This window comes from Antedon bifida, chromosome 1 (assembly GCF_963402885.1).
Source record: "Antedon bifida chromosome 1, ecAntBifi1.1, whole genome shotgun sequence".
Taxonomy (NCBI): Eukaryota; Metazoa; Echinodermata; class Crinoidea; order Comatulida; family Antedonidae; genus Antedon; species Antedon bifida.
In genome coordinates, this window is record NC_136226.1 from 1,903,463 (window position 1) to 1,924,243 (window position 20,781).

Sequence of the window (20,781 nt, forward strand, 5' to 3'; positions counted from 1 at the left end):
GTGTGTGAGCGCCCTCAATTTAATCTGAGAATTGTTTTGATGGTCGACATACGACGATGATCAGAATGACGAAATAGACGTTCGAGGTTTGTTTTAGAACTTTGATTTACTTGTTATCTATAATCAATTTGCCTTAAAATACATGCTATATTATTAATCTATTCATATAGTTTACATTTTCAGTGCTTTCTTTAAAAACAATTCACTAAATCCTTAATTAATGCTAACTATGCGTAGGCATGCCACAGGCTAGATACTACGACACGGCTGCCTATCTCCTATCTTTTCTATAGTGTTACAACGTGTCAGCATTGTGGTTGACTCACTCCCCAAACAAGGCCAGTAGTTGGTCTTCTCTTGATCACACTAGCCTAGCCTGATAGACTGTACAGTATATACAGGGTAGGAAAAGGGAATACTTCTGGATGCTACTGTACTTTCGCACATGACCAAATTTAAAAACATTCACCCGCTCTATTGTAATGTAATGTGTCGATAAATCATCACCATCGACATGAACACCACACAAATACCAACTGAGTTAAAATGTTGATTTTTAGGAAGAATATATAATATCATCTCTCTGTAATTATAGTAACATAAAATTACTATGCCTAATTACTAAATGTATTTTATTTTAAAAATAGGATATTGATGAATATTCCTAAAGCCAGATTCTAGAGGATGTGGAGTCGATTTAGCAACCTGGCGCAGAATGTCCAGGACAAGCTGGATACTGTGGTGGATAATGTCAACAAGTCGCTGACAGAAGAGGAGGCTGCAGCTGCTGCCGCCGCCGCAGCAGCTGCACAACAGGTAAGAGAGCTTTTCAAGAAAATGTAACGTGATGATTACCGGCCCTAATAATACAAATATCTTTACCACAGTGCTGGAGAAAGAAATTAACGTGATATTCATTTTATAATATAGGCTGGGTCAGAAACTCCGTCTAAGCCAGAGGGTGCGGGGGATGCCAGCTTCCAGTCTGCAACTGATAGTAGCTTCATAACACACTCAGATGCAGAGGATCAGTTGCTGGAGCAAAACAAACTAATAAGTCAACTGAAAGATATGATACGAGAGAAGGACGCTCAATTACGGCAAAAGGAAACAGATATGAAGGTATTTATGACTTTGTCTAAATGATATTTTTTTTTTGTGATCTAGAATCACAAATGTTCCATTATGAATTTTATTTCCTTTATTTCAGATAGTACATCTATATACGAAACATACACAACAAAAAGAGAAACAATTTCACCAGGAATTTAACAATAGCAAATATCCTAAAATACTGTATCAATTTGCACCAATTAACTATATAAAACAAAAAAAAATTAAATGATAAAATATTATAAAATTGTCATTATTACTAAAAGGTTATATTAATTTTTAACACAGGAAAACAATGCTAAAATGTCAAAGTTCAAACTGCAAGCAAAGGCCAAGATTTCATCGCTTAACAACCAGATAGATGAACTTAAGAAATCAAGTGACGTCACAGCCACGCCCCATGCCAAGGTTTGTAAGATTTTGTTTATTTTCTTAGCATCCATTTTTCCTGTATTCTATTCATATATTTTATAATTTTTGCTGAATATGCTATTTATTTATATATCTTGCATGCATTTATTTATACATCTTTTTTAACGAATATTAATAATTAAAAAATATATTAAAAATGTAGACTATTTTGATAAGATTTACCGTTACTTCTACGAAAAAATCAAAATCAATAAAATTATCGAAAATTCCAGAATTCTTAGTGTAGGAGAATAATTGCTCTCCTAGTAAATTTGAGGACTGGAATTGAAAAAAAAATCTACTTACCCTGTACTTTTGGGCCTGTTATGCAACACAAACTTTTTTTTTTGGCCTTACAGTAACAGAAAGTCAAATCATCTAATCAGCCAGATTTCTATCTAAACATATCTATGGCAGTTGAATAATAGTGGGCATGCTCAGTTTTTTCTTCACAATTTTCTATTTTTTTGACTGAATGCTGAAAATAACCACATTTTATATATATAAGTCCTTGTTTGCATGCTGTACAGTTATCTCTTTTACTGACAAAATTAGTATTTTTATTTAATTTTGTAAAATTTGTATAGATAAAAAAAGTACTCCCTTCCTTTAATGGTTGTAGTATGTATTTTGTTTGTTTTGCAAACATAATTATAGTATTATTATTTCTTTACAGTACTGTACTTGTAAAGAATAATAATGTCACTAATTTTAATATATATAAATATCTTGAATAAAAATAGCCCAAGAGAAGTCTGTAATTGATTCAGCTGACTTGATACATAATGTAATTTATTTTTTAATAAAGCCAATTTCCTTAATGTACATTTTATTTAATGAATGTTGAACATGTTCTGTTGCTGTCTGACAACATATAATAATATACAAGAAATACAAAACTTGGACTGTAGTTCAAATATCAGTCTTTAGGGGAATGTGTTAATGATAAATCAATCTATAAATGAACCTAATTTTACAAAAACAATTTCTATATTTTACAAAATTCACGCAAATGGTTTGCTTTTAACTGTATAGAAAATACACTTAAACATAACCTGGCACTAAACTTTAGTTTTCACATTTGTTATTGTAGTTTACACTAAAGTAAACATATATCACAGTACAAAATAATAATTTTGAAAATATTTTCTAAGGTTTTCAATCAATTACATTTTGTGTGTGTGTACTTGATATTTATTTTGCAATGCGATTACAATCCAGGAAACGAACGAAAAATCTAGCAGAGATGATCCTTCATCACGCGCCAAGCTTCTAGTTATCCGCAAAAAACTAGAAGAAAAAAGCAAATTAGTTGAAGAACTTGAAGGGAAATTGACAAAACTACAAGATACCTTAGAAGAAAAAGTTGCACTCATGCAAACACAGGAAATATCTCTCTCGTCCAATGAAAAGCTTCTTAAAGAACGTGAAGAAACGGAGCGTAAAATCTTAGCAGATCTTCAGGGTCGAGAAAATGAACTGTTAAAGAAAGATGCTGTAATTGAGGCTATGAGATCAGCTGGTGCAACAGAGTCTAAGACCCAACCAATGGCATCTGATTCATCAGCTGAGGTGAGACTTGACTTAAATACATTTTTAATTTTGTGTAAAATTGGATGACCTATGGTTGGAAAGAAATAATATTTTGTTTTTGGCAGCCTATTCGCTGTACTGTATATAAATTTGTTCAGTATCATAGGCAAATTCCATGATACAGCATCTCATATGTTTCACATGTGATGCCTGTAACCCTAACCATCCATAATACAGGCATCACGTAGTACAGGCACACATTTTTACAATTATTTCTGGTGTCTGTTTTTGTAGGATTCAGCTAAAGTGCAAGAAATGTATGCACAACTTGTTTACAAAGACAAGATGATGATTGATCAAAATAATAAATCATTGGAACTTGAGGCTAAGATAATGGAATTGCAAGAGCATGTAAGAAATAAAGATGAAGTTATCCAAAGCAGAGATAAGGTTATCAAGGTAAAATACAAGCAGATACAGTATTTTGTAGAGATAGAAATATTTAGCAAGTTTAGAACAGCCAGAGGAGATTATCAATAACATCTGCTGAAACAAAATAATTTAAAAATATTTTTTTGTTTTAGGTCATTAGAGATGAACTAACAACCAAGGAAGAAGTCATCTCCAATCAGAACTCAATAATGGACAATATGAGGTCAAAGTTCGAAAGTGGGGATGAAAAAATGACCTCACTAGTTGATGAGATCAGCGAAAAAGAATCTAAAATGCGAGAAGAGAAGGAGAAATCAGAAAATGAAAAACAACATCTAGAAGGACGATATAAGCAAAAAATTGGTGAGTTGGAGTCAATGTTGAAGTTTCAAGAAGATAAAATTGGAGCATTAGAACTCGAACATAAAACACAACTTGAAAATCTTGTTGGAAAATCAGAAAGTGATGCACAAATGGAAATGATTAAATCAATAGAACATCGTTTGCAAGAAAAAGAAGAAATACTTTCTGGAAAAATGCAAGTTTTGGAGATGTTGCAGAAGGAAATTACTGAAAAAGATTCAGTAATAGAAGAAAAAGAATCTTCTTTGAAAAGCGTTACTGAAAAACTAGAAGTGATGCATCAGCAATTTCAAGGATTACACGAGGATGCGATGTCAAGAGAAGAGAGGTGGACTCAGGATATGAAAGAATTCGAAGAGAAGTATGAACAAGAAATGAATGAAAAGAACACAGCAATATCAACATTGCAAACTGCTCTTACTCAGTATGATGCAGCTTGCAAACAAGCCAGTACACAGTACACAGTTCTACATCAAACCTATGAAAAGAACCAGTCAGAACTGGATCAAACCAGATCAGAACTGGATCAATCTAGAACAGAACTGGATCAATCTAGAACTGAGTTGGATCAACTCAAATCAATTCAAGATGACAATCAGAAAACGAATAATGAAGAACAAAGTAAGAAGGCTGATGAATTACAAGATAGAATTTCAAAAATGGAAATTGTTCTCGGTGAAAAAGAAAAGGAGATAGAAGAGTACAAGAAGAAAACAGAAACTAAGATGACCAAAATGAAGGCACAAGCTAAGGCGAAAATTAAAACCTTAGAGGATGAAATACAAGAGATGAAGAAGGTTAGATTTGATCACAGAATCCATGTCATTTCACTTCCTCCTGGTGAAGGTTTCTTTCCACATTCACTCATTCTGACAACTTTTTGCTTTCAGTTCTTGTCTTTTTCTATGTTCTTATTCACCATTCCAACACACACACAATTGTCTGGCAGCTGCTTAAAGATAAATTTATATCTCTGTTGTATTTTTTGCTTCACAAATTGTCAAGGTATTTTTTTTTAGTTATCCGCTTGGTATACCAAGCGGATAACTCCTTGTTATTGTATGGGATCAATAGTTTTTTTCTGTATTATTCTTGGATCCTTCCTTCCTTTTTGTGAGTCGCGTTTCTCTAAAATGTGTAAACATAACATTTCATAACTTTGACAACATATGGGCATTTACGTGAAGTTGTGCACCTCCTATTTTTGAATGACGTCATAGTTGCGCAACGTGACTTACGCGCAATTTTATGAATTTTAATGATTGATTATAGATTAAAAACCAAAAGTCATTTAGTATTGACACTTTGACAAAATTTAAGTCATATCAGGGGCAAACTTTCTACGGATTAAAAATGGCATGTTTCACAAGAAGTTACGCGTGCACGCGCATTTAAAATTTCAAAATGCGCAAAATTAATTTCTAATCAACTTTTTATGCGTTTCTTGTCATTTTGAGCATGTCAAAAATTCCCACGGGCGCGCAATTTTTTACGCACGCGGTGCGCACGTAGCGTTAAAAACATATTTTTTTCTCTTGAATTATATTTTTCAAGTCTTTCCTAGTAATTTTGAAAACAATTTAGACCTTTTCCAGTTTAAATAACGCCATACGAACACGTTGAATTAGACAATTCGTGCGCGTTTTTTATGAAAAAGCTTAAAAAATCGTCAAAATTATGTCTTTTTTTAAACAGTCATAGTTTCTAAAGTAAACCGTGAACCGTTTATTTTTATTACAAAATCTAGAAGTTGATGAGTTGTAGATATCGGATCATTCATCGATAAGGCTAAAAAAACATTGTGACGTCATCGTATGGCCACACGAATGTAAAAATTAGGATTTTTGTCTCTTTCGTTATTGCTCATCACATTCAATGGAGCGCATCACGCTTATCTGTATTCCTTTTTCTCCTAAATTTATATATTGTGTAGGTCAATCAACTTTCTTTAGCATGAGATAAAAATATTTTAATTTTTATGACGTCATCATGCCTAAAAATTTTAATTACGTGGGTCATTAATTTCATCTTTACAGTAAATTTTAATCTGTAATAGCTCGTAAGAATAAAATGTGATAATCACGATTAAAACGTTTTCTGGAAGCTATTGGATTGTAGATACGAATTCATGTAAACATTTTGCCCATCGGATGTTGTGACGTCATCATATGGCCAGTTGAATAAAAAAAGTCGTATTTTCATATTTTGCGTAATAGTTCATCACATTTAAAAGGGTGCGCATCTATATTTTACGTATTCAAATTTCTTCTACACGTTAATATGTTGTTCCTGAGATAATTTCCTCCAGAAATTGCTATTTAAGTGTTTCATTTTGATACCGTCGCCATGTTAAAAATTGGAATAAATGGCGGGTCCCGTAATTTCACCTATTCTACACTGTATGTAATATGTATACAGATTATACTCTTTGCATGTATATACTATATGACACAAATTGACAGAATTCAGCACTAACAGCATATCATATTCTTCAGTTCTTGTCATAATGCCATAATCTTTATCTGTGTGCAATATTCCAACGTATGACGTGCACGTGGCGTTTGTCGTTGTGCGGATAACTAACTCGTCAAAGTGACGAGTTTCATGTCTAGTTTGTTTTTCTGTCTGTTTTTACAAATGTTGTTGTCATTTTGTGATTGTTAAAATCAAAATTGGAAAACTTCCCAAATACCAGCTATGTTTACAAATTGTTGTGTTTGATACTTATACTTATGATGAGATTGATTTGACTAACTGACATTTAAAAAAGAAATGTTTGTAAACAAACCTACATATTATATGTAACCTATTTTGTTTTTAAAATTCCAAGTATTATTAAAAGGTATTATTCAAAGTTACTATTTTAATGATAGTGTATACTTTATTAGGATAATATATGTTATAAACTAACAATCCGTAATAACATATTATTTAATAATTATAACATTTTTAATACACTATTAACTTTCTGCAACTTGTATTTATATTCATGTCACCTTTATGCTGCATTTGCCTTCTCTTTCTGCACCTTTCTGCTTTGCATACAGTACTTAAAAACCATTTATTTGTTTCCATACATTTTTTTTTTGGCAAAAATAGTATTTCTAATATTATATGCACCAATATATAACAATGCTTTCATATACTAATTGCTATTATGTGTTAGATATTTTCATTGTAAGGTAAGCATCTATATCATAATACATTTTATCACTTTTTGTGCATTTTTAACATCAGAATCATGAATAATGAATAACAGTAATTTTTGTTTACCATATTGAATATTAATTTAAATTAATACTCAATTGTAACAAAACATTAAAACCAATAATATGTAGAGAAATAATTACCGTAATAGGGATAATATTATATATTTTTTTATAATATTTCAGTTAATTTGCAGTTATTATTATTATGCAAATAATCACTATTATTGCATATGCATTGATTGACGTGATTTGTACTTTTGTGATTTTAGAATTGGTTTTTTAAAACACCACCTCATATCTCCTCCACTTATTAATTATTACCATTTACAGCATAATCTTGAAAATCTTTTTGTTTGTAAACAGACTGCATCTTCTGTTGATGATGTGGAGGAATTGAAAATGCAGATCACAGAGCTTGAAGATGAGAAGGGAAACTTACAGCTTAAGTTGGTTGACTTTGAAGAGGTCAAGGTTCAATTAGGTAAGTGAGGTCAAAGTTCAATTAGGTAGGTGTGGTTACAAATTTTGAAAAAATATTTACTTTACTGGCAATTGGAGTGCTATTAAATTCCAGAAACTATAGTATAGAGAAAGTAAACAAATTAGACTGAAAAAAAAAATTATTTTTACCTAATTTTAAATTCAGTAAAAAACATGACAAAAACATTTTTAACCTGGAGCTGCATGTTTCTCATATTGAATTATCCTAAAAGAATGGGTTTCTTAAAAAAACTGTCAAATGGGGTTTTTAAAATTGTAAATCTGTTATTTTTATTTGGACCTGTTGCTGTTGGCAAAAAAATACTGTTCTTTCAAAATACAGTATTTTTAAATATGTATTTGCTTGCTCATTGTAAACAGGCCCAATACAATGCCTTATTAGGGAACATTTTGACTAAATAATATATTTTCACATCATCATATGTTGTTACTTTGTAGGTAATGAACTGGAAACTATCAGTCAGCTGGAAAAAAATAAGAAAGAACTTTTGGAAGAAAAAGAAGGATTGAAAGAAATGATTGGCAGTCACCTCGAAAATGAACAAAAATTGCTGAGCAACATTGAAGATCTACAAAAACAAGTAGATGAGGTAAGGAAAATGTCTTAACTCTGTCCACACTATCAAACTTTATGTGACAAAAAAGTGTGATCTGCCCAAATATGGTAGTGATATGCCCAAATATGGTAGTGATATGCCCAAATATGGTAGTGATATGACATCATGTCCATATACGAATGATGTAACTGACTCAGTTTAAGATAAAATTATTTTTCTTGTTTCAGAACCAAGTGAACCATGATGCTAAACAGATGGAAATGCAAGAGCAGTTGCGTCGAGATCTTACGCAAGCAAAGGCCGACATTCAGGAGATGACCGACGAAAGGGATGAAGAGAGAAAATCTCGGGTCAGTGTTGAAAGCAAGCTTGTAGAAGTGAGCGAGATTAAGAAAAATGCTGTTATAAATATGGTTAGATTTAGTCCTCTCTCTCTTCTTTCTAATTTGGTATCCATCTTGGTTTATATAATTGGGTGTGTGTGCTGGGTTTTGTAAAATACAGCATGCATGTTATGTTTGAAGGTATTTTGTGTTTTCTGCCTGTGTTTCCTCACAGCCTAGGGTCTTGTGTATCCTCGCTGCCTAGGATGTCTTTACGTCTAGGCTTGCGTATGTCTTTTATTTCCCGTGGTAAATTTAAATGTATAGAAAACATTATTTTTCGCTTACAGCATATATCCTAGAGGTACAGTAGAACTTGTGTCCCTTTATAGGGGTGTCCCCTGAATAGGTGTGTCCCCTGAATAAGTGTGTCCCCTGAATAGGGGTTGACCATATTGCCTCTCACATTTCATAGGAAAGTACCCTTCAATAGAACCACTAAAAAATGATGTAATTCCAATCTGTGTTAAGCTGTAGATCCCTGTTTATTGTTTGTTTCCTATTTGAATTGCATGACTTGTTTTTGTGGATACTATGTTTATGCAACATATACTATGTAGAGGTCAGGTATAAGCACAAAGGTCATTGACCCTGAGTATCTTGAACCAATTTTTTAAAGCAAATAATGCTACATTCTCACTCCTCAGGATGATCAAAGTATATTGATCGAAACATTGAGAAACTTCTTTTCAGAACTATACACGGGGTGTACCGCAAACTTTATATCAACATAATGCTACTATAGGTTTAACTTTAATTGTTTTATTATTATAAGTAACTATATTTTAAAACTGTGTGTGAAAGACTGTGTCAGAGGTCACTATAAACTTTCCATTATTTTTTTTAACACATATTTCTTTAACAAACTAAGTAACAGGTTAATTATTACTTAATAATTATGGTTTTAATAGTGCATGTGTTTATTATTTTGTTATTAATTATGGTTGTGAAGGTACAGTTTAGTAATGACAATAATTCATATTCATTCATTCATTTACTTCATTTTGGATAGTTAGTACATCCATATACAAAAAATACAAAACATTAAAAAGAGAAAAAACCAGGAAATTCTTCCACAAAAATAACCTAAAAAATTAATTTGCACTAACGCTGATGCAGGTAATATCCAAATGTTAAGTTCTGTCTACACTATCAAACTTTATGTGGCAAAAAATGTGATGTGCCCATATATGGACATGATGATATCATATCACTACCGTATTTAAGCATATCACTACCATATTTGGGCACATCATACTTTTTTTGTCAAACTGGTTTGATAGTGTAGACAGAGCTTAAAACAAATTATCAACAAAGTGAATACACATTTTGTTTAGCAGTGTTTTGTTTCTTTTTTTATATTCGCTGTGTCTGAATGCAACTATCTATGTTATTGTTTTTCTAGGCTTCTCAAGATAAAACAATAGAGTCTTTAAAAGAATTACTTGAACAGGAGCAGATTAGTTTGAAAGCAACCGAAGGTGAAAGGAAACAACTACAAGAGGACAAGGTGAGCTTAGAAATGAGGATGGTTCAACTAGAAGAAGAGAAAGAAAGTGAGTAATCATAGTGCACACTCTTGGTTACTTCAGTTATGGTTTTCACAATGTATTTAGTATAGTAGAGAAGAATTATGTAGAAGGTTTATGTTATTCATTCATTCATTAATTTCCTTTATTTCGGATGGTACATCCATATACAAAATATACAATACAAAGAGTACTAAATTTCAACCAGGAAATTGACAATAACATCTTCCACAAAAACAACCTATTACTTTGCACCAATGCTGATGATGTTATTCAACAGTGGAGATACATGGTTTTTAAACAGGCCAATCAGACCCAACACACATAGGGTGACAATTTATGTTGGTTTTTAAAAAATAATTCATTTGCAATGTGTACACGATGTGACCTGTGCATTTATGTCCTATTACTCTACACTGTCGTTTTACCACCTTTTGTTTGACACATCCCATCTATACATTTAAGATGCTGTACTTTAAAGTGTACATTACCTATATTTATATTTTCGGAACAAAAAATGTTTTTAGTATTACTTAAATATTTTTTAAATCTAGATTTAAATTCTGCTAAAACAAAACTAGAAGAGGAGGTTGTCAGACTAAATAATGAGAATAAAGAACAACACAGCCAGCATCAAGAGGAAATAAACACACTCAAGAAGGACATGGAGAGCGAACATATGCCTGTTGTGGTCATAGAGGACGAGTGCAAGTTACTTCAACAGAAAATAAATGAATTGGAAGAAATAAAAAGGGGTTTGAGTTCAAAGGTTACTGACCTAGAGGAAGGAAAATCGAGACTAGAGACAAAGATTAATGAATTTAAAGTTAGTATAGTCAATTGTTTGTTCATGTCGGTGCTCTCTGTTAGTCCGTCATCGTTTAATATTAGTGTGAAGACTCGTATGTGTTGGCGTATATAAAATAAAGAGTTAAAATTAATAAAAGAAGACAATTTTCTTCTAACAGCTGTAGACATCTTTAGGATTGTGTATTTTATATAACTGCTTATTCTAATATGTAAACTGATTTTATCCTATAGGAAATGAGCAAAAGTCACTTACAATTGTCTGTAAGTAACATGAAAGAAATGGACAGACTAAATAAATCCAATGCACAATTAAAATCTCAACTTGAAAGTTTGACAGTGTCCAAAGAAAGTCTAAATAAAGAATTTCAAAATCAGGTATATTTTTCATATAAATTCAATACATTGATTTAATTTAAGATTAGTTTAATTTAAGATTGTACTAATACCTAAAGAGTTTACTGATTTTTACTTAGGCTCTGTCTACACTATAAAACTGACAAAAAATGTGATGTGCCCATATATGGATAGTATGACATCATATTACTACTATATTTGGGACCATCACCCTTTTTTTGCCAAACTAGTTTGAAAGTGTAGGCAGAGCTTTAGTTAATTTAATAATAATAATATGTTTATCAGTTTATTTTAAGTCTTTTCAATATATGAAAACATGAAAACTCTTGATAATATATTTGTCTACATTTTATATTCTATAGTGTTTTTAATTAAAATCTTTAATTCAATTTGTGTATGCAGGTAGTACAACTTCAAGCAGAGATTGACTCAACTAATACACAGTTAATGCACACAGTTGATAAACTTGACAAAGCTGTTGAAGACTATGAAAACAAAGTGTCAACTATGACAAGAAAGGTGGAAGCTAGTAATCATGAAATGGAACTTTTAAATGAGAAAGTGAAACAAACTGGGGAGAACTTAGAAGAAGTTACGGAAAGATTGAACGTAAAAGAAGAAGAATTAGTAGATACTGTATCCAAGTTGCACATGAAGGAGACTGAACTTGCAGAAAGCCAGGCAAAGCTGATTGATTTGACTGATAAGCTTAATCAGGTTACAATAGAATCACAAAGAAATGAAACAAATTTAGAGTTACTTCAAATGGATATTGAACAAGCAAATTCTCAGGTTGAAAATCAGAAGTCTATATTTCTGTTAGAAAAACAAGAACTCAAAGGCATCCAGAACAACTTAGAAAAGGATATCCGTGAACTTAAACAAGATTGCGTAGAAAAAGATGACTTGATTTCAACACTGTCAAGTAATGTGACTGAACATTTACAAGAATTAAACAAAATGAAAGATCTACTTAATGAGAGGAATCATTCAATAACCTCTCTGGAAAATGCAGTTAGTAAAGCTGAACGAGAATTGGAAGTTATAAAAGAGGGTCAAAGTTCAGAAGGAAGAAGAACAGAATCTAAAGTAACCTCACTTTTGGAGCAAATTTCTGACCTTGAAACTGAAATCGCAAGTAACCAAAAGAAGATATCAGATTTTCAAAATCAACTGGATAGTTTAAATTTGCAATTGGAACAAACAAAATCTGAACTTGATCTTAAAAGCAATGAAATGGAAAACATGGTGATAAAATTTACCAAACAACTTGAGGAAAAAGATCAACAGAACTCATCTTTGCAAGAACAATTGATAACAACATTAAAACAGGTACAAGAAAATGAAAGTTCTTATCAAGAACAACGTAAATTAGACAAAGACAATTTTAATGAAGTTCAAGCTACGTTGAACACTAAACTTGCAGATTTAGAAGAAGCACAGCAGAAAAAGATTGCTGAATTTAAAAATGAACTAAAGGAAAAATCATCTGCAGTTGATGCTGCTAGTAAACAACTACAAAAAATGAAAGAAAATGTTAAACAGAAGCTAAAATCTACAAAGAAAGAGTTGAATGAGGTGAAAGCTGAATTGAAACAAGAAAGAGAAACTATGAGCCGAAAGGAACAGGATATCACAGAGGAGAAAGAAAGACTGTCCAAAACACTTGAGAACTTAGAAACTGAATTGAAAACTAAAGAAGATCGATTAGTAAAACAAGACCAAGAAATTCAAGGACAGGAAGCTTCAGCATGTGACATAACAAACAAACATCAGTTGGCAATTGAAGAAGAAAGAAAACAACTTGAAATGATACAAATGGAAAAGGAACAAGTGGAGAAAAATCTAAAAGATCAGATCAGAAGATTAGATGAATTAGAAAAACAGAATCAATCATTAACTCAAGAACTTGCAAATGCACAAGAACAATTGAAAATAGTACAAGCTAATGCTGATGAACTATTGCAAAAAGTTGACCAATTACAGGTTGAAAAGGAGCATTCTGATAGCAATGCTAGGACTGAGAAAGAAAGACTTGAAGAAGCTATGCAGGAAGAATCAGCCAAATTTAATCAATTACAAGAGCAGTATAACAATTTAACACAAATTGAGAAAGAAAGAGAACAGTCTATTGGTTCAACAGTACAAGAAAATCAATCTTTAAAGTCATCATTAGAGAAATTAGAAAACGACTGTTCTGAAATTACAGAAAGGTTTAAAGAATTACAAGAAAAACATCACAATATGATGTTGGGTGACGATGAAAGAAGCCATTTATTACAGTCAGCCAATCAGGAAATAGCTTCTCTTAAAGAATCACTTAACACTACTGAAGAATCTCGCAAAGAAAATGTTGGTGCACTTAATAAACAGATTCAGACGTTTGAAGAAGAGACAGCAAACTTACAAGATGCGCTGCAGCAAAAAACAGAATCATTCAATGAAGAGTATTCCAAATTAATGAGTATAACCTCAAATGAAAAAGAGGAACTGCAAGAAAGTAACAACATTACTGAAGAAAAATTAAAACATCTTGAAGACAGTCTAACTGAAAAAACAGACATGCTTCACCAGGTTACGCAGAAGATTGTAGACAATGAAAAAGCTTATCACGAGGAACGCAATCAGTTACAAAGACAAATAGATCTGGTTTCAACAGAGAAGGACAAAGTGTCATCAGAAATTGCTGAGTATAAAGCACAAATTAAAGAATACAAATCACAACTCACTGTAAGTGCAGACAACTTTAATGCTGAAATATCATCGTTGAAGGAAAGTATAGAGATGTATAAAGGAGAGATTCAGAGGATTCAGGAAGAATTCAATAAGAAGGAAGCTGAAGTAAAAGAATTGAATGAAACTTATAATTCTGAAAGCCAACAATTACAAATGAAGCTACATGATCTTGAAGAAGAGAACCAACGTGAAACATCCAAAATAGAGACTCTTGAAAAACAGACAAGTAGTCAAGAATCAGAGATTGCTAGTCAACTCTCAGCCCTCAATGAGGCATTTGAAAGATCAATGGAAAAAGTTCAGGATCTGGAAAGTCAGCTGAGGAGTAAAGAAAATGATATAACAAAACTAGATCTTGTTTTGAAGGAACAAAGAAGCAGTTATGAAGACCAGTGTAGTAAATTACAAAAAAATATTTCTATGATCAGTGCAGAATTAATTGAGAAAAGTGAAATTATGGAAAAGTCTAGACAAGAGAAGGAAGAAAATGAAAGTAAATTAAATTCACTTATTCAAGAGTTAACAGCAAAACTTGAAAATGGTGAAGAAACAATTCAGAAATTAGAATCAGAATTACAAAATACAACTTCCAAAATGTCTTCCATGGACAGTAGTTTAGTAGCTTATTCTGAACGAATTCCCGAGTTAGAAAATGAATTACAAAATAGATCTTTGCAATTAGAAGATCTTGAAGCTAAACTTACTGGACAAAACGTCGAATTTGATCAGTTAAATCAAAGTGTTTCTGAAAAAGATGTCTTGATCTCCACTTTAGAAAAAAAAATAGATGAAATTCAAACAGAGACAGATGGCTCAAAGCTAGAGAAGGAGGATGAATTTGAAAAAACACAAGAGCAATTTAAGGTAGAGAAAATAAAATTACAAGAAGAATTACAAGGATTGAAAATTAAGTATGGTAAACTTTTAACAAAAGCAAAGGATGTTAAATCACAACTGGAAGGGGCTAAACAAGATATTAGTTCTTTAACTAAGGAAAAAGAAAACCTGCAGAAATCAGTAGCAGAAAAACAAGAAATAGTGGAGAACCAAGCAACTATGTTGGATAGCCTGAACTCTAGACTTTCTGAGGTGCTACAGCAAAAAGAAGAACGAGAATCCACAGTTAATGAACACGCCAAAAAGCTACACGAATTGGAGAATCAGCTTGAAGGCATGAATTCCAAACTGGAAGAAGAAATAAATAAAAATGAAGAACTTAATTTGCAATTAGTTTCCCTTAGAAAACGAGCTGAAGATTTGCAACATGTTGAAGAAGATTTTAATTCTCTGAAGTCCAGCACAGGGACTATTGTTGCTGAAAAGGAGAAAGATATTGCACAGTTAGAGCAGGTTAATAATTTACTTAAGCAAACTAAAGACCGCTGTGCTAATCTCGAAAAAGAGAACCATAGGCTGTGCGACCAGTTAGAAGAACTGAAAGTAAATTTGGAAAAACTTGAAGAAACTAATATTGATGATGCAAATAATATAAGATTACTTACAAAACAACAAGAAAATATGACAGAGGAGTTAAATGAAGAACGAAATGCTAGAGATGTTATTCAAAAGCAGAATGAAAAGCTGAAAGCCCGGTTGATGAAAACGGACGAAACCTACAAAGCAGTAACAAAACAGTTAGAAGATTTGAAAAAGAAGAAGGAGGAGTTAAGTCAGACTGTTATACGTAAGCATGAAGATGTTTTTGAACAAAAAATTGGGAATATGAAGATTGAATTCGAAAGTCTTAGACAATCACATGACCAAAGTTCTGAAGAAAAAAACTCTCTTACAAAAGATCTCCAGAATGAAAGAGCAAAATACGATGCATTAAATTCTGAACTGACTGAGTTACAAGACAATTACAAACAAGCACTTTCTACGGTTGATGAGAATGAAAAAGATATTTCTATGCTGAAAAAACATCTAAAAACTGCTAAAGAAAACATAATGCAACTAAAAAATGAAAAATCTGCAGATAGTGATGCTGCAGCTGCTGTAGAGGTCCAGAATAAAGAGCTGCAAAGTACAATAGAAGCTGCAACTAAGAAAGCTAAAGAGCTACAACTGATGAATCAACAAATCTCAAAAGAGTTAACAACTGTTAGAGATGAGAACACTCAGCTGCAAGAGGAAGTTGGCAATCTTAAAGTCAAGTTAGACAAAATAAGAATCTCGAAAGAAGAAGAAATTACCCAACTGCAAGAAGAATTGGATGAAACACAAAATGATTGGCAAGCAAAATATAATGAAGATATAAAGAAGTCAAAGGATGAATATGAAACAATGAAGACTGAATGTAGCAATGTGTTGGAGGAAAATTCTAAGTTGATGTCTGAAAACGATAAAATGAAATGGGACCACGATGAAACACAAGCTGAATTTGAACTTTTGCAGGAAGATCATAATAAATCGTTGCTAGAAATTGAAAGCTTGACAACACAACAATCAGAGCTTAAAGATGATAGTTCTATTCTCCGACAAGAAAAAGACAAGCTAATAGAAGAATTAGACAAATCCAAACAAGAATTTGGGAACGTTTCAACTCTGCTAGATGATGTGAACGCTCAAAAACAAACTATTGACACAGAAAATGCACATCTTGTTCTTGAAGTTGAAAAGCTTAGAGAAATAGCAAAACATGAAGAAGAACTTCGAGTCGAGGTTGATACATTAAGATCAGGATTAGAGTCAACAAAAGAAAAACTTGATATAAGCTTTGACAATAATCAGAAATTGACTTTAAACCAAAGTGGCATTGACTTGGAACGTTCTAAAGCTAAAGCAACAGAAAAGGAAATTTTAGAAGAAATGCGAATGATCTCCACCGAGAATCAGCAGTTTAAATCAAATGTTGAAACCCAGAACACTCAACTTGCTCAGTTGGCAGAACAGTTAAAACAAGTTCAGTTAACTGCTGATTATTATCAAGCAAGAAATGAAGAACTGACTGATGAAGTGGAAGAAATGAAAGAGACTATGCAAGAAATGACAAATGAAAAGACAAAGACAATGAGCTCTCCAGTAGCTGTCACCCCAGAGACGCCACCAAGTTCTGACATTGAAAGAGAAAAACTTCAAGGGTCTTACGATGAAAGTCGTCAACAGCTTCAAAGTGTATTAGAAGAACGTGACCTGTTGACACGCAGTCTTCATTTACGGGAGCAAAGGTCAGTTAGTAACAATTTGTATTCACTAGAATCTGTATTTTCTAAAGAAACTATTAAAGCCAGTTTGATAACAGCAAGAAAATCATTTTAAATTTAAAAGAGAGTAGTACTGAAAAAGTCAACACATAACACAAATGAATCTTAAATAACTTACACATTTTTGTTCACAGGAATCAGGAGTTAACTGCTCAAATTGGGTCTGTAGTAGAAGAACGCAATAATCTTTCAGTACAACTGCACAATATTCATCGGACATTAAGGGACACTGATAATCGTTACAAGGAATTAGCTTACCGGCATAATGCCTTAGAACAACAGTTTGCTAGCGGCCAGGTATCTCAACCAAAGGTACTTTCTATATATATATTTAATCTTATGTTTCTTTATTCTATTCCATTTAGGCTTTTGTATGGCGCCCTACCAAAAACAGAGCGCGTAACAATATTTAAACTATTTGATAAGAAGAAAAGTCTTAAGATTACACTTAATGTAATTGGAAAACATTTTCATATGCAGTTTATTGAAGAGTGCCTCAATATTCAGGTATTTGCTCCCAAACATTATCATGGTATGTTTTATTTTATAGATTGTTGAAGAAGCAATAGTAGTTCCACATACAGCAGAAGTTCAAGGGTCAGCCCCTCCTACAAAACAAGAGGACCAATCACATGACTTGTTACAGACTGACTTAATTAATCTCACTAAAAGGTACAGTATTGTGTTGAATGTGATACATAATGTAGAAGTATATGCACATTGTTGAACATTATATTGCATAGTTATTTCTTTCTTCTCATTCTCATAGACTAGTAGAAACAATTATATGATACATCTTAATGTAGAATTAACATATGAACATTTTAATGTGTTATTTAAACAATTTTTTTTATATTTATTCATTACAGACTAGAAGAATCAGAACAAGCCAGGTTAGCAATGGCTAAAGAGTTTGCTAAACTTGAGGTATTTAAATTTTTAATTTAAGTAATTATTATAATTTGTATTAAAAATTCCATAGCAATACGCCTAAATAATAATAAAGCTTTGTCTACACTATCAAACTCAAAATCACTCACTATCAAAAAAAGTGTGATGTGCCCAAATATGGTAGTGATATGCCCAGATATGGTAGTGATATGGCATCATCATATTTTTTGTCACAAAGTTTGATAGTGTAGACAGTGCTTAACTTGTGATTATTTAATATTGATAGTTATTGTATGTTGTTACATAAACATGATTCTTTTTTTTGTAGGCCGCTGTAGAGGTTGAGCAAAACAAACGACTACAAGTTGAAGAGTCTCTTTTCAGAGCACAAGATCAACTTAAATTTGAAGCTAACAAACTACCGCCCCCAACATCTGAATACAGCAGCATCATGATCGATGATAGTGGTAGTGCGCCCTCTATGCTTCCTCACTCGTCCGATACCATTCTCAGTAAGAAAGCCTTAGCTCCTCCTTCAAGGGAATTTAATTTTCTGCGGGCAGACACAACCCTTGGTATGTTTGTATTGATACAGAAAATAAAAATGTCGCCTTTGATGCACTTTATAAAATGCCTGCGCCGGTTTGTTTTACTCCTTTCAACTTTATTTAGTCAATTTTTTTTACATTATTTATTAGTTCAGATTTTTATTTTAGGCTTCAATGCATTTTTTTTAGTTCATTTTTCTGTCCCCATATGTATGTATTTTTCAATGAGAATTCATTTTATTTCATTGTTTATTTTGTTAATTCAACCTTACGTCCCACAGTATATTTTTAGCAATTGCAATTTTAACAATTTGTTGTATACTGTGTAATGTTTTTAAGCATGCACATTTTATGTGTACTTTCATTGATTCATGTGTTCCTTGTCACTTGTTTTTGTGTACTGTCATAGATTCATGTAACTATTGCTGTACAAAGTACTGTATGCATTGTACACCAGTTATGTTATGTTCATTGGTAACCATGATGTCACATTTTATGTGTACTTAAACTGATGTGTCACTTGTTTTTGTATAATGTCATTGATTCATGTGTCATTTTTATATTATTTACTGGTTTAATATTTGAAGCACAATGATTTAATGTAGATTATTTTATTTATTCTTTAGCTCGTCATGCGCATTCATTTACCTCTCATGTGAAACGTTGGTGCCAAGGTAGAAAGTAAGTAGTCTTCTCAAGATTTCACTACGCAGCTAGTGAGTCTAATGGTCATTCTGAGCATGCTCAAAACATATTTATAGTGGTTACCTGTAAACAAACAAACAACATTTAGTTAGTTAGTTGCTTATGATTTTTCTTTTTTCTGCATTTATCTGTAAAATCTGTATGTATTTTGATATTCCACAGTCAATACTTCCAGCGCAAGTTCCGTCAAAACCCACCTCTACTATCGTTATATTTATTCTTAGTACATGCTGCTCTAGTCTATATGTTGTACATATGCTAAACTCACAGCTACACACAAGTCTTCATCTCATCTCCCAGAGGACTACAAGTCTACTACTACTACTAGTCTGTCAGGTATTCTGTATTTATTAATATCCAAATGTTTGAGTTTTGTTCTGCCTTATATCTGTATACTCTACTCACTTATGTGTAACAAGCCTGTAGCCAGGATTTTTATAGGACAGGGGAGATTCTTTTTTCCACAAAACTGGCAACAACAAGCATGATCAGGCAAGTTAGGTCAATTTACAATCATTTTCAATTCTGTTGAAAAGGCCACTTCAAGAAAAGGGGGCTTGTTTGTACCCTCCACGCAGATTCTGAGGCGCATAAATTAAATTGACGGTTGTGTAGCCTATTATGACCCACCATATAAAATAGTGCAGTTAATGCACAGATGTAATATATTTCAATTTAAACTGCACATAATTACAATTGTTTTTGTTATAATTTTATTTATATTTTGTTTGTGATTATCATCAATATATTGCAAACTATTACTAGTTATTTTTTAAATTATACAGTAATACTACAGAATGTTATAATTTTTCTTTTTACATAGTGCATTTTTCAGGTTCTAGATTTTGTTGTAAAATGCTCATTTTTGTTACACAATATGAATCGTGCTATTTTAAAGTCAGCTTTTAAAATTAATCTTCACATTTTGTTCCGTTCAAATAATCATTATAAACTTCACTATGTGAATATTTAAATTTTAATAAAATGTAATCATGATTTATTATGTAAGTATCTTGTATTATAAGATTTTATTTAGTATTTGAATTAAATGATCGATTGATTGATTAAAGTATTGATTAGTTGATTGATTGATCGATTGATTGATTGATTGATTGGTGGTGGTTGTTAGATGTAAAACTTAAAGCTTATTTAATTAACTTTTAAGTATGTTATAAAGAAGTGTATGTAATAAATGTATAAGCATTTAAAATATTATATAATATTCATGTCAGTTTCTCTTACAATATAAACAAAGCTTAATAATTAATAAATTTGTTTTTATTCAGTAATTCTCTGTAATATGCTACAACAATACATCATTTTATATAATATTTAGTCTATGCCTGTAAATTGATGTCTACTATTTCAGTAATTGTCTATGTTATAGAAACAATACATGTTTTGACATGGACATTACACACACGCAACAAACATAAATATAGTACACCATTTTCAATATATAGTATTTTTATATCTTATCTACTATTTCAGCTATTTTCTATA

The 20,781-nt window shown here is 31.9% G+C and overlaps 1 protein-coding gene across 5 annotated transcripts; it reads left to right on the forward strand.

The window, feature by feature from the left end:
* The first annotated feature begins 22 nt into the window (after positions 1 to 22).
* LOC144837314 (uncharacterized) lies at positions 23 to 20,640 on the forward strand. 5 transcript variants are annotated; one of them, XM_078692367.1, is made up of 20 exons: positions 23 to 86; positions 648 to 816; positions 931 to 1,122; positions 1,402 to 1,521; positions 2,746 to 3,096; positions 3,352 to 3,516; positions 3,642 to 4,649; positions 7,425 to 7,542; positions 8,001 to 8,152; positions 8,347 to 8,532; positions 9,908 to 10,058; positions 10,586 to 10,857; positions 11,073 to 11,216; positions 11,598 to 17,098; positions 17,269 to 17,446; positions 17,685 to 17,806; positions 18,004 to 18,061; positions 18,354 to 18,600; positions 19,200 to 19,254; positions 19,441 to 20,640. In XM_078692367.1, the coding sequence occupies exons 2-20, from the start codon at positions 685 to 687 to the stop codon at positions 19,538 to 19,540; spliced, it is 9,252 nt and encodes a 3,083-aa protein (XP_078548493.1). In that variant the 5' UTR covers positions 23 to 86; positions 648 to 684; the 3' UTR covers positions 19,541 to 20,640. The 5 variants fall into 5 exon arrangements, with proteins under 5 accessions (XP_078548493.1, XP_078548515.1, XP_078548500.1 ...); XM_078692389.1 differs by having other exon boundaries at positions 18,354 to 18,537; XM_078692374.1 differs by having other exon boundaries at positions 8,347 to 8,496.
* The last annotated feature ends 141 nt before the right edge of the window (positions 20,641 to 20,781 follow it).